General features: G+C 39.4%; 1 protein-coding gene across 1 annotated transcript; it reads left to right on the top strand.

Moving 5' to 3' along the window:
* The first annotated feature begins 2,631 nt into the window (after positions 1 to 2,631).
* On the top strand, positions 2,632 to 15,087 carry tmed1a (transmembrane p24 trafficking protein 1a). Its single transcript, XM_067456698.1, has 4 exons — positions 2,632 to 3,004; positions 9,242 to 9,339; positions 10,716 to 10,902; positions 14,490 to 15,087. The coding sequence occupies exons 1-4, from the start codon at positions 2,804 to 2,806 to the stop codon at positions 14,706 to 14,708; spliced, it is 705 nt and encodes a 234-aa protein (XP_067312799.1). The 5' UTR covers positions 2,632 to 2,803; the 3' UTR covers positions 14,709 to 15,087.
* Positions 15,088 to 15,368: the final 281 nt, after the last annotated feature.

Raw genomic sequence — 15,368 nt, 5'->3', positions numbered from 1 at the left:
AACTCTGAATCTTGTGAAAGTGAGATGAGTAGCAAATGCATGTTCACATTTAGTCTCAAACTACAATAACCATCATGTTCACACACAACACATCTGCATTCTGCCTTCACGTGCTATCAGAAGTTTCCTACTTCCCACTTCAGAAGTCGTGATTGCGAGCTTGTTGTGTTCAGGTGCTTTGTTGTCAGAAAAAATGGAGGACGCCAGGTTCATCCTTTTTGTGCGTCTTGGGAAAATGCTATTTTCACAATATAACCATTTCCCAGTCCCAAAAAAATCATAGAATCACTGGGAAACACTAGCAGCACAACACAAGCATATTGTTTATAATCACATTTACAATAAAGGCATAATTTAGACATGGTAAGGCTACTTAAAGACGAAAATGGCAATAGTTTTCAGCCATATACATGATCCTATTGTATAGCTACTTTTACCACACTATCTAGATAGTCAGCTTGCTCACTATTCTGGAATGATGGTCAACTAGATGCGATTTTCGAAGTGTTTAAAATACACAATATGCTTCAAACGATTATTAATTTATGTAAATGTGTAGCCTACTTTACCGACAAGACAAGACGATGAAATTGTTGTGAGAAAAAAACTAATAAAACCTGCCACAGCGGAAATTCGTCTCCCATCTGGCAATTTTAACCATAGACAGTAAAATAAATGGACAGAGCGATCCCATTGACTTCAACGGCGGAAAAATGAGGCCAATCAGAGGCCCTCACTTCCTGATGGCTGAGCGAACTACGCAGGCTCAGACTGAGCTTGGCGACGTAGATGTGACGTAAGCAACCTGTCTGACAGCTGTAGGTCTTCTAGTAGTTGTGGAAAGTGAAATCTGAATCCCGTTGTTTAAATATTTTCTCCCGTTGCTTTTGGCTCACTATGGGCTTCTCCCCATTCTTCCCCCTTGACTTTATCGGACTTTATGTCTCCACGTCCCCCCGACTGCCTCATAGACAGTAAAAGATTGCTTCTGAGCGTCTCCTCAGGTCTATACGGTAATTTCTCAACTGTGGGACAGAGTCGCGTTGGTTATGACCCAATCGTTAGCCTATTTAAAAAAAAACAGCTTCTGCGGGGCGATAGTGTAAGATACAAGGTAATGGAGCCTTTTATACATTGTCGTGTTTCTTTATAAATAAACAATGGACAAATGGAGTCTTTAAACGCCTCAGATGTAAAGTTATTCACTGTCAAAGTGACGCAAAAATGAATGGGAGTCAATGGGATGCTAACAGCAGGTGATGGCTTGGTTCGCAATGGCCGCCCCTAGGGGTGGAACGCTTTCAGAGTGCTAGATTACCCCCTTGATTTTAACGGTTATGCCACGCCCATCTCAGGAACTTGGGTATCAAAATTATTTCCGAACTTCCCAGTGGTAAACACGACATCAGGGGGCGTTCATGAGCAATTTTTACCTCGAAAACTTGTATTTACGATAATTCCGATAGTAGGCCCTACGTGAAGCATTAGGCTACTCCTGATTTCTCTCGACATGGGGACAGGAGCTTTCCGTCAATAAATGGAAGTAACTTGCGCTACGTATTTTGTTGCGAATTTGCATCCCTAACGAAACAAAAATATATTGCAGTATATTGGAAAATATCATGTAATACATTAGGTAAAATATTCACATATATGGAATTTAATATTTATATTCTCCAATATATTGCAATATATGAAAGCGGCAATCATTTGTATATTTTGCAATATATTACAGGAATATATAATATATTGTATAATACCATCAATATATTATTCCATGTATTTAGAAATATATTATAATATATTTCAAGTTGGTAAATATAGTTTCCTTTCGTAAGGGATTACTTTAGTAGGAAAAAAAGTAATCCGATTATATAATAAGCATTTCTGGTAACACTGGGAGACTGAATAAAGACATTTTTTAATTTTAACATGAACTATTCCTTACAAACTTGACAATTCACACCAAAGCAAACTATGCATAAATATCATGAATTGCATAATCTTCAAAGTCAGTTCATGTTAGACCTAAACAAAACAAAAATTAAACTTCTTGAAACGTTATTTTTATGTGGGCTAATTTTTTATGTACTATGTTCTCATGACGTTGTAGGGATGTTTCTGTAACAACCACATTGCACTCGATAGACTAAAGCATTAACGGTTACATTGGTTTTATTTTTCCTTAAACAAACATTCGCAGAACGTTGCAGAGAAATGTGTGTGACTGCATTAGTGTTACTCGAAACAGTCCGAATGCAATTTACAACCAAAATGTAAAAGCCCTCAAAAAGTTTGGGAAAGTTCCGAGAAAGTATATGCTACAAAGCATGTTTAGCAACAGAAACATCGAGTCTAATAAATGAAATGTTTCCTGTAGCCTAGTGCAGCGCCCTGAGCAATTTACAGACTTAAAGCCAGACTACGACCGTTCATTCGAGCCCTCTCAAAAGTTCTGAGAAAGTGTGTATATGTCTTGCAATAGAAACACTGAGTCCAATAACAGCATTAGAAACTGAAATGTGACTACTCCGCCGCAGCGAAGCAAGCGCGCGTTCGCGTTGACGCTCGAATCTTGACGTCGAAACCTAATGGAGGCTGTTTGCGCGTTGTAAAAAAAAAAAAAAAAAAAAACTAACGCGTCCATTATCAGCGAAGCTGTCAAACTTCAAACGCGGCTGTTTGTCACTGCAAGTTCACATGTCCAAAACGAAGCGCTTGCAGTGTGGAAGGCAATGATCGCGTCTAGCTCGGTCGCGTCGCTCGCACTGCGGAGACGGGCTGTTTGAAACAGTGTGTGTTTATGAAGGGCAAAGTAATGGAGCGGTTTAAAGGGACGCGTCTCGCGGCGTGTTTGCTGCTCTTTCTGACGCTCTGCGTGGATTTGGGATTCGAGTTCGGACAGAATAAGGACAGCGAGTTCACTTTCCTTCTACCTCCCGGAGCAACCGAGTGCTTCTTCCAAACGGCCATTAAGAGCGGCAGCATAGAAGTGGAGTACCAGGTCAATGACATATTTTTAAATGAATTAACAAGACAACCAATTTAACATAGCAGCCGGACTAAATAAAGACTCGGAAAAATTAGAAATAGAAGTAACCTGTCAAAAATGGTTTGCTAAGTTAAGAATAGCTCTTGGTGTATATTTTTAACTGTAACTCTATTACATTAGCTACTGCATTACAATGCAATTTTGCTTGGCAGTAATGACCAGGAAGTAGCAGGACTTTTCCTCTCAGGTGTTTTGGTCAAAGTGCATTTGAACTAGCCTACTTTCATCTTAGTAATTTAATCAACCAACACTAGGCTTAACTTTAATACTGTATTGGTCATTGTTAAACAGATTGTGCTTGGTTTGGTTGCATGGTTGTGTTTTTTTCTACAGCTCAATATTATTGACATCAAAGTCAATTGCACTCTAAGGACTTGAGCAATCCTCATTCAGTCATCTTTAGATATCACACACTGCCTTATTAGTTATTCCTGTGGAGCCCTGTGTTGTAACCCCTTCTCAGAAGCTTGTCTGGGGTTGTGTTTGTGGAGCCGTCCCGTTTCAGGTTAAAAACAGGCACAGCTGCGGGACAGCTGACCCGACCCAAAGCTCATTCCATGTGCCGGAGGGATCAGAGTGTCTCCTGCATGGCTGCTGTTTGCAACACTTTATCTATAGAGACGGCGGCCCGGCATATTGGCTCCTCATTGAGCTGCTTTATCAGCTGGTGGAAGATTTGAATTTGGGGGGAAAAGGGGACACATGTGAAAAAAATGGGCTAGTGGCAGGGGTTGAAGTCTTTGATAGGCCTGTCTATCATTGGCCAACAACTTGGCTGGTCAAAATTTCTTCATTTATCTGCACATTTACTCATGCATTTGTGTATTTCAGAGAATGGACTGAACAACATGTTATATATTATGGGGTTCCATTTGTGCCAAAAATAAGTTGACTGCCCAGTGCTTTGTACTATACATTTGTCCTTGTCATCAGTTTTTGTCAAGTTGTTCGGAAAAATTGGTATATGTTGATGTGTGTGTTCACTGTTTATGTCGATTTGTTCTGTTGTCCTTACTGTATTGATCCTATTTTTTCAGATTAAGTCCGAGCTTTAACTGTATACTGCTGTCCCTACAGTCATCTTAACTGTCGTCCTGTTCAGTCATCTTAACTGTCGTCTTGTTCAGTCATCTTAACTGTCGTCCTGTTCAGTCATTTGAACTGTCGTCTTGTTCAGTCATCTTAACTGTCGTCTTGTTCAGTCATCTGAACTGTCGTCTTGTTCAGTCATTTGACTGTCGTCTTGTTCAGTCATCTGAACTGTCATCTTGTTCAGTCATCTGAACTGTCGTCTTGTTCAGTCATCTGAACTGTCGTCTTGTTCAGTCATCTGAACTGTCGTCTTGTTCAGTCATTTGAACTGTCGTCTTGTTCAGTCATCTGAACTGTCGTCTTGTTCAGTCATCTGAACTGTCGTCTTGTTCAGTCATCTGAACTGTCGTCTTGTTCAGTCATCTTAACTGTCGTCTTGTTCAGTCATCTGAACTGTCGTCTTGTTCCGTCATTTGAACTGTCGTCTTGTTCAGTCATCTGAACTGTCGTCTTGTTCAGTCATCTGAACTGTCGTCTTGTTCAGTCATCTTAACTGTCGTCCTGTTCTGTCATCTGAACTGTCGTCTTGTCTGTAGTCTACACATTTTAAACAATAGTAGCCTATAAGGATGAACATAGGAAGACAGTTAAGGTGAGTTTTTGAAAATGAAAATTCTGTCATTATTTAATTAAGTTTACTTATTTTAAATTGTACCCTAAAACATTATGTTTTTCAAAAAAAAATCTTGCCCCATTGACTTCCATGGTATGGGGAAAATACAATGTAATTCAAAGGGTCACCACAACTGTTTGGTTATATGGGGTTCCATTTGTGCCAAAAATAAGTTGACTGCCCAGTGCTTTGTACTATACATTTGTCCTTGTCATCAGTCTTTGTCAAGTTGTTCGGAAAAAATGGTATATGTTGATGTGTGTGTTCACTGTTTATGTCGATTTGCTCTGTTGTCCTTATTGATCCTATTTTTTCAGATTAAGTCCGAGCTTTAACTGTATACTGCTGTCCCTATACAGTCATCTTAACTGTCGTCTTGTTCACTCATTTGAACTGTCGTCTTGTTCACTCATTTGAACTGTCGTCTTGTTCACTCATTTGAACTGTCGTCTTGTTCAGTCATTTGAGCTGTCGTCCTGTTCTGTCGTCTTAACTGTCGCCCTGTTCTGTCGTCTTGTTCAGTCATCTTAACTGTCATCCTGTTCTGTCATCTGAACTGTCGTCCTGTTCTGTCGTCTTGTTCAGTCATCTTAACTGTCGTCTTGTTCAGTCTTCTTAACTGTCGTCCTGTTCTGTCGTCTTGTTCAGTAATCTTAACTGTCGTCCTGTTCTGTCGTCATCTGGTTCAGTTGTCTTAAAGGGATAGTTCACACAAGCTTTTTATTTTTTATTATGTAACGTTACTCACCATCAGGTTGTTCCAAACCTGCATGAATTTATTTGCTGAACCCAAAATAAGTTATTTTGAAAAATATGGCTAACCAAACAGTTGTGGTGACCCTTTGAATTACATTGTCTTCCTATGTTCATCCTTATAGGCTACTATTGTTTAAAATGTGTAGACTACAGACACAACAAATTCAGCAAAATGTAAAAATAAAAGCAAAATCCACAGGACGACAGTGCAGATGACAGAACAGGACGACAGTTCAGATGACTGAACAGGACGACAGTTAAGATGACAGAACAGGACGACAGTTAAGATGACTGAACAGGACGACAGTTAAGATGACTGAACAGGACGACAGTTAAGATGACTGAAGAGGACGACAGTTAAGATGACTGAACAAGACGACAGAACAGGACGACAGTTAAGACGACAGAACAGGACGACAGTTCAAATGACAGAACAAGATGACAGTTCAAATGACTGAACAAGACGACAGTTCAGATGACTGAACAAGACGACAGTTCAGATGACTGAATAAGACGACAGTTCAAATGACTGAACAAGACGACAGTTCAAATGACTGAACAGGACGACAGTTAAGATGACTGAACAGGACGACAGTTAAGATGACAGAACAAGACGACAGTTCAAATGACTGAACAAGACGACAGAACAAGACGACAGTTAAGACGACAGAACAAGACGACAGTTAAGATGACAGAACAAGACGACAGTTAAGACGACAGAACAAGACGACAGTTAAGATGACAGAACAAGACGACAGTTCAAATGACTGAACAAGACGACAGAACAGGACAACAGTTAAGATGACTGAACAAGACGACAGTTCAGATGACTGAATAAGATGACAGTTCAAATGACTGAACAAGACGACAGTTAAGATGACAGAACAGGACGACAGTTCAAATGACTGAACAAGACAACAGAACAGGACAACAGTTAAGATGACTGAACAAGACGACAGTTCAAATGACTGAACAAGACGACAGAACAGGACGACAGTTCAGATGACTGAACAGGACGACAGTTAAGATGACTGTAGGGACAGCAGTATACAGTTAAAGCTCGGACTTTATCTGAAAAAATAGGATCAATACAGTAAGGACAACAGAACAAATCGACATAAACAGTGAACACACACATCAACATATACCAATTTTTCCGAACAACTTGACAAAGACTGATGACAAGGACAAATGTATAGTACAAAGCACTGGGCAGTCAACTTATTTTTGGCACAAATGGAACCCCATATGGTTAGCCATATTTTTCAAAAGAACTTGTTTTGGGTTCAGCAAATAAATTCATGCAGGTTTGGAACAACCTGATGGTGAGTAACATTACATAATAAAAAATAAAAAGCTTGTGTGAACTAGCTCTTTAAGACAACTGAACCAGATGACGACAGAACAGGGCGACAGTTAAGATGGCTGAACAGGACGACAGTTAAGATGACTGAACAAGACGACAGTTCAGATGACTGAACCAGACGACAGAACAGAACGACAGTTAAGACGACAGAACAGCACGACAGTTCATATGACAGAACAGGACGACAGTTCAGATGACTGAACAAGACGACAGAACAGGATGACAGTTAAGACGACAGAACAGGACGACAGTTCAAATGACTGAACAAGACGACAGTTCAAATGACAGAACAAGACGACAGTTCAGATGACTGAATAAGATGACAGTTCAGATGACTGAACAAGACGACAGTTCAGATGACTGAACAAGACGACAGTTCAGATGACTGAACAAGACGACAGTTCAGATGACTGAACAAGACGACAGAACAGGATGACAGTTAAGACGACAGAACAGGACGACAGTTCAAATGACTGAACAAGACGACAGTTCAAATGACAGAACAAGACGACAGTTCAGATGACTGAATAAGATGACAGTTCAGATGACTGAACAAGACGACAGTTCAGATGACTGAACAAGACGACAGTTCAGATGACTGAACAAGACGACAGTTCAGATGACTGAATAAGACGACAGTTCAGATGGCTGAATAAGACGACAGTTCAAATGACTGAACAAGACGACAGTTCAGATGACTGAACAAGACGACAGTTCAGATGACTGAACAAGACGACAGTTCAGATGACTGAACAAGACGACAGTTCAAATGACTGAACAAGACGACAGTTCAAATGACTGAACAAGACGACAGTTCAAATGACTGAACAAGACGACAGTTAAGATGACTGAACAAGACGACAGTTCAGATGACTGAACAAGACGACAGTTAAGATGACTGAACAAGACGACAGTTCAAATGACTGAACAAGACGACAGTTCAAATGACTGAACAAGACGACAGTTCAAATGACTGAACAAGACGACAGTTAAGATGACTGAACAAGACGACAGTTCAGATGACTGAACAAGACGACAGTTCAAATGACTGAACAGGACGACAGTTAAGATGACTGAACAGGACGACAGTTAAGATGACTGTAGGGACAGCAGTATACAGTTAAAGCTCGGACTTAATCTGAAAAAATAGGATCAATACAGTAAGGACAACAGAGCAAATCGACATAAACAGTGAACACACACATCAACATATACCAATTTTTCCGAACAACTTGTCAAAAACTGATGACAAGGACACATGTATAGTACAAAGCACTGGGCAGTCAACTTATTTTTGGCACAAATGGAACCCCATAATATGTATATATATATATATATATATATATATATATATATATATATATATATATATATATATATATATATATATATATATATATATATATATATATATATAATTTTTTTTAATGAATAAAAAATTATCCTTATGAAAAATATTAACAAAACTGCTTGAATGCTTAATATTTGAAAAACGTTCTTCAACCAAATGAAATGCATTTGATTTAAAAAAAAAAATTAAAACATAATGTGAAAATGATATCATAGAATGTGTGACTGTGTATCGACGTCAATTAGTCTCTCAAAATAGCAGAAAAAGATTTTTCTTTATGACGCGGCAAAAGTTTAGTTTGTCAAATGGGGTGCAACTCCCCAAAACATAATGATTTATGGGAGTTAGGCCTTAATAAGTAATGCTATTTGTTACCAAAGAATACGTCATGTGTTAAAATGTGTAAGGTGAATTTATTACTTTTCACTTTATGGAAACATCACATTACAATTTTAGTCACCATGAAATCAAATGGATTTTTTAGTAATGGAATTTTGAGGTATTTATTGTAAATAATTTATCTGTGCACATTGCTATTTTATTTAAATTTATGTCCTAATTTAATCAAAATAACTTAACCTCCTTCTGGCAGCTCATCTCTTCTCTGATACTGGCGTGAGGGCGGGACAACCTGTCAATCACGAGATCGACCAATAGCAAAGGATCATGTGACACTGAAGACTGGAGGAATGATAATGAAAAGACAGCGTTGAATCAGAAATATATTGCATTTTAAAATATATTCAAATAGAAAAAAGTTATTTTAAATTGTAAAAATATTTCACAATAATACTTTGTTTTTGCTGTATTTTGGATTAAATACACGCAGCCTTGGTGATCAGAAGAGACTGCTTTCAAAAACAATCAAAACAGTACAGTACAGTTTCACCCAAACGTTTTTTTGTTTGTTTTTTTTTGTAGTAAAAAAGGTTTTTTTGTAGTAATTCACTTAAAAAAAAAAGTCATGTCAAAAATGTATTTTGATGTCATATTTTAACCCTGTGTGTGCAGGTGATTGCAGGCTCTGGGCTGGATGTGGGCTTCACTCTGATCTCCCCCGGCGGATACAGACTGGTCTCTGACTTCAGAAAATCAGACGGTATCCACACGTAGGTTTCACATCCCGTCGTGCGCCGAGCTGAGCCTTCACACATTTACTCATATGCAGTTATTTTCGGACTGTCACAACCCACCTGATTTGCATGTCCTCTGCTGCACATTTTGCATGCTATCTGCAAGGCTGACAGTGACCACATCCAAACTGAATTTACTGAAAGCTGTTGGCTGTTTACAGAATCCGATGCTTTAATGTGTAATCAACTCAAGAGTATAGTGCACTTAAAGGGGTGGAGCCGTGGTTTTTTTCTAGGCTTGGTTGTGTTTATGGGGCGCAGTATCGTCTTCTTCTTTCGGCTGTTCCCTTCAGTGGTCGCCACAGTAAATCATCTGCTTCCATCTAGTCCTATCCTCTGTATCCTCTTCTCTCAGACAAGACTTCCTTCACTACATCACTACATCAATAAACCTCCTCTTTGGTCTTCCTCTAGTCTTGACCTCCTGTCTGGCAGCTCTAACCTCAGCATCCTTTTACCGATATATTCACTCTCCCTCCTCTGAACATGTCCAAACCTGGCCTCTCTAACTTTGTCTCCAAAACATCTCACGTGCTGTCCCTCTGATGTACTCATTCCTGATCCTATCCATCCTCGTCACTCCCAAAGAGAACCTCAACATCTTCAGCTCTGCTACCTCTAGCTCTTCCTCCTGTCTTTTCCTCAGTGCAACTGTCTCCAAACCATACAACATCGCTGGTCTCACTACTGTCCTCTTAATACAACTTTTTTCATTTTAAACGCCATATTTTTCTTATATTTGGCCTTTATTCCACACCGCTGTCTCCACTGTCCTCTGAACCGCTCATCTGCTTCCTGCTTCTATGAAGCCCATCCCTCTGAAAAACGCAATGGTCTTTGATTGGTTAGATTGGTTAGATGGCCAAATGTAGTTTCCTGTATTTTTATTGGCTAAAGTGCCAAGCACAGGTTACCAGAAACGCCACAGCCCTTACCATTACGGGCAGAAGTCACATCTGCGGAGACTAGCGAGGGTTTATGATGTCACCAACCCAGGAAGAAGCTTGTTGTAGTCCAAACCGGCCACTTTTGTAGGCAATAAACTGCTGTAACTTTAAAAGACAATATCCCCGTTTGCATTGAACTTTCAGCGCTGTAACTTTGCAGAAACTGTTTATGCTCAAGCAGCAACATTACACACCAACTAAAGTTAAAAAAGTGAAATTGCATGCAACCACCCCTTTAAAGGCATCGTTCACACATGAAACAAAGATCCTATCATCTTTTGCCTCGTGGCGTTCCAAACCTGATATTTTGACAAATTTTGTATTCGAGCTTCTATTGCATGGACAAAAATGTCTTAGCGTCATGATGTGCATTAGAGTAATGTTTCCTGGGGGGTGTTCTGTCAGGGTGGATCCCACTGAGGAGGGCGACTACAGGATATGCTTTGATAACAGCTTCAGCCGTGTTTCAGAGAAGATGGTGTACGTAGAGGTGATCGTGGATGGACCAGAGGAGGAAGCTGACGATGAGGAAGACTGGGCTGCTTTGGCTGAACCGGAAGACTCGCTGGAGTACAAACTGGAGGATATCAGGGTACACCAGTCAAATATCTCTTCATTTGCTGAAAGGGATTTTAACGGTTGATCCAGCAGTGATTATTATGTTTCTAGCATGTTATATGTTGGGCAACGGTTCTTCTAACCCTAACTGATGGAGCGTGAATCTTTATATTTCTTAAACAACCATGTATGAAGACACATCATGGCCATATTCCTGCAGGATGACAATTTTAAGATTCATCAGGCTCAAATTGTGAACCAGGGTCGTAACCACCATAGACATTAAGAGGGACAAGTCCCCCCAAATAATTAAAAATGACCAAATTGTCCCCCCTTTATGCACTGCTCTGCTGCACTTCATTACGCAGTGCTCCTTATGTTAGGATGACAAAAAGTTTTAAAACATTTTTTTTTTAGTCTGGTTTGCCTCAGGTCTAATGTTGCTGGTTGATGTCAAAAGGATTGAGATGGCCAATCAAATCAAAATATGCGGGGTTTACGTTCTCTTCTGGCACGTGCACACAGTCTTCACACACAGACGAGTGTGTCAGTCTATCGAGAGAGACTCTATTCTTTCCGGTGAAATCCCCAAAAAATGCACACAAATATGTCCCAGCTCTTAATATACAATCATTGATGAACAAGTTTGATTTTAATGAAGAAGGAAAAAAAAAAAACATCTGAGAGCGGATTAGAACCTGGAACATTTGCCATGGTTTACGAAAAAAGAGGTGCATCAAATTTTGGTCAATATCTTGTATTGACAATGCAAGAGTCCTAGCCTGACAAGCCAGACCCACATCAAGATGTTTGGTCTGGAAACTCACCATTGACAGCTCAATCCGAGGGGCGGGATAAACGGTTGTCTTTCAAACTCCCTCTGCACGTGATAGGATAGCGCTACACCAACCAGAGCAATGAAGGTGAAGCAGAGCTTGTTGACAGATTAAACATTCACCGTCTCCGGTCGGCAAAACTCCGAACACATCTTCCTTCTTTAAGAATGACTTCAGTGCCGTTCTTTGTTCTTTTCTCAGAGAAAAGTCTTCCAGAGTCGCGGTCAAAGCTGATTCGAATGACCGCCGTTCGCCAGTTTCTGTGTTTACTAGAAGCACGCAAGCACAACTCGCAGGCCCGGTTCTACGGGGGTGCTAGAGGGTGCTAAGCACCCTCAAACGCAAGCAAAAGCACCCTCAGTTGACACAGTAACAATATTGGCGAAACAGATTTGGCATATTTTCACATTTGTGACCGAGCTCTGGAGAGCGTCAAATGCATCTATTTACAGCGTGTTTTTGCAGCCGTGAGTGGTGTAGCCAATCGCAGATACAGCAGTGAGTGATGCAGCCAATCACAGATACAGCAGTGAGTGATGCAGCCAATCACAGATACAGCAGTGAAAGATGCAGCCAATCACAGATAGTTGTTGATCTCTGGAACGCGATCAGAATCTCACCACTTGAAATTGCATAGCTCTTATTCAGCGCAGAGTTAATGCAGGCTCGCGAAACCTCTTATTAACAAACAATGTCAAGCCACTATGCAAGTAAGAGATTTGTTGACAACTTATTTTTTATAACGAAACTGTGAGATCACGATAAACTGACAAAACAACAGCATTGTAGTGAGCGATCTTGGATCTCTCTCGAGGCTACAGTCATTCATAGTTAAAATCGACGGCAAATATTGCTTGCTGCAAAGTTTTGACATCTAAATATAAATGGAACTCTGCACGAGAGACATATCCCCCTGAGACCCAGAATAGAGGTTTGGCATCGCAAACGCACAGTTTTAAGTCTGTATATTCTCATTGAATATAAGATATTCTTATGAAAATATTATTACATGTCTTTGTACATTACATATAGTCCCAAAACATTTATGGCCATGTTTACACACATATTGCATTAAGTAAAATGGTAGTCTATATCAAATTATTCTGTATCTTTCATAACATTTAGAATCATCTTTATACAAAGTATGGGTAAAATAAATGGATTGGATGAATGAAAAAAAAATCCATTGTTTGTCTATTCATGTCTTTTAATTTCCTCAATAAAGGGGTTCTGGTGTCCTCTGTATAGTAGAATATATCGCATATAACATAGGAATAAAAAAAAAGAACAAAATAATTCTAAATTCACATACCCTTTTTTAGCTCTCAGGAAGTTGCCATGTTAAAATACTAGTAACACATTAAAGTAAATGACCTGTAAATAAATAACCACACATGTCTTACTCTACACCGCTATGGTGGAACCGTTGCTAAGAGCACCCTCAGTCATTTCTAGGGGTGTAACGATTCGTTTTAACAACGATTCGATTCGGTTGAAATAAAACTTTCACACGGATTTAAATTTTTGGCTAAAAAGTTACTGAATTGATTTCAAGTCAATGAATCGTTTCGGATCATATCGTTCTAAATGAACCAATATCGTCCTTAAATCGTATCGACAACCTCAAATCGCGATACGAATCGAATCGTTGTTAAACGAATCATTACACCCTCAGTAATTTCAGAAGCACCCTCAGTGATTTGATTCTGGAACCGGGCCTGGCAACTCGGCCGTCATTATGTTAAGCCCCGCCCACTGACTCTATACACGATGTGATTGGCCTGACCAGTGTTTTTTTTTTTACAGCTCAGACGTGTATTGAGAGTTGCTAGACGACACTCGCGGCGGATTAGATTTGCTGCCGCTAGGGTGCGTCTAGATTACTAGGCTACAAGAGTCCACTCTGGAAATTCTCCTCCAGAACATCCCAAAGACTTTCAATAAATTTAAGATCTGGATCCACAAAACCAGTCATAAGTCCCACAGGTATATTTGTGACAGTAGCCAACAATACATTGTATAGGTCAAAATGATTGATTATCAAAATGTATTAGGATATTAAGTAACGATCATATTCCATGAAGATATTTTGTAAATTTCCTACCATAAATATATATTAAATGTATTATTAGTAGTAATATGCAATGCTAAGGACTTAATTTAAACAACTTTAAAGGCGATTTTCTCAATATTTAGACTTTTTTGCACCCAAAGAATCCAGATTTTCAAATACTTGTATCTCGGCCAAATATTGTCCTATCCTAATAAACCATACATCAATGGAGAACTTATTTATTCACCTATACCATTCTCTCACGTCACCCATTGTCTTCCTATATGGTGGTTTAAGAAATGTAAAGCTACTCACTCCATCAATTAGGGTTAGAAGAACTGTTGCCAAACATATAACATGTCAGAAACATAATAATCCCTGCAATAATGATCCAATCCGAGACTCTTAAGCATGTATTGCCTATTTAAAGCCAAATTTTTTTGGGCCAGGCAGTGTATAATTTGTATATCAAATCCGAGAGCCTACAGTAGGCTTTATAAGGTTAAAGAAAACCCACCAGGCTGGTATTTGTAATGTTTCCAAAATGTCTTTTATGGCTGAATACAATTAAGAAAATGATTTGCAATGACATTGTTCGGTTTGCTCAGTTGTATGTCTTGCTTTTGTTACATTGTTCTCTTCAATTGTTTTTCAAACGTTGTAGTGACAACCTCACTGCAATCAAAATTTTAAAAACGTTTCGCCGCATTCGTGTTTTCTCTCGCCACACAGGACACAATGGACGCCGTGCACAAGAACCTGGAGCGGAGCCGTCAGCTGCAGACGACGCTGCGGGCGTTCGAGGCTCGCGACCGATACCTGCTGGAGGATAACCTGTGGCGGGTTTCCTTCTGGTCAAGCGTCAGTTTGCTGGTCATGATCAGCGTGGCCCTCACACAGGTCTACACGGTACGCAGATTATTCAGCGACACACACAGAAGCCGCACATAGCGTGAAGACGCTGGAACACTGTATGAATGGATTCTGGAAATGAAGACGCGAGAAAACTCTCAGGTCCAAAAATGAAGAAAAAACCCTCCAGTTTATGTCAGAATGAAATGTGTTTAGAGATATCAGTGAATCTGAAATCTTGAACTTGACTCCCAGTTTTAATTGTTAGACATTTCTTTAGAGCGCAAACTAACACCGGTGAACACTAAATTGACTTGAAGTACTGTAGCAGCATTTGAATGTAATTTTTGTACTTGACTTTTAAAACACTGTGGTTAAAGTAATTTATGAGACTTATGAAGTGAATAACACTGCAGTAAATTGTGAGTAACATATTTCTTATGGATTTATATGGCAGTAAAATAAAGATCCAAGGGAACGTTTGGCATTGAATGGGTTTATTATACAGCACATTAGCATCTCATTTGGGAACAAATGCAGCTCAGTCATATGTGGCATTGTAAGTGCAAATAGAAAATGCATTTAAAACTCATATGGGTGATGTCACACTTCAAGAGTTATTACTGTATTGTGGGAATCAGAATCACATCATTGCATAACAATACTTTCAGGACTGTTGCCATTCATCTCTAACCCGAGGTTTGATTCATTTCCAGTATTACTAATATTCATCCATCACCCTACAACATACAAATATTT

This window comes from Pseudorasbora parva, chromosome 2 (genome assembly GCF_024679245.1).
Source record: "Pseudorasbora parva isolate DD20220531a chromosome 2, ASM2467924v1, whole genome shotgun sequence".
In the NCBI taxonomy this organism is placed as follows: domain Eukaryota; kingdom Metazoa; phylum Chordata; class Actinopteri; order Cypriniformes; family Gobionidae; genus Pseudorasbora; species Pseudorasbora parva.
Note: the sequence above shows the minus strand (reverse complement) of the source record. Positions and strands in the feature narration are given on the sequence as shown.

Bases quoted from the DNA above. Each gene is read 5' to 3' on its own strand.
- tmed1a (XM_067456698.1), top strand. From the start codon at position 2,804: ATGAAGGGCAAAGTAATGGAGCGGTTTAAAGGGACGCGTCTCGCGGCG. The intron at 3,005-9,241 runs GTCAATGACATA...CTGTGTGTGCAG, and splicing joins GCATAGAAGTGGAGTACCAG to GTGATTGCAGGCTCTGGGCT. The intron at 10,903-14,489 runs GTACACCAGTCA...CTCGCCACACAG, and splicing joins ACAAACTGGAGGATATCAGG to GACACAATGGACGCCGTGCA.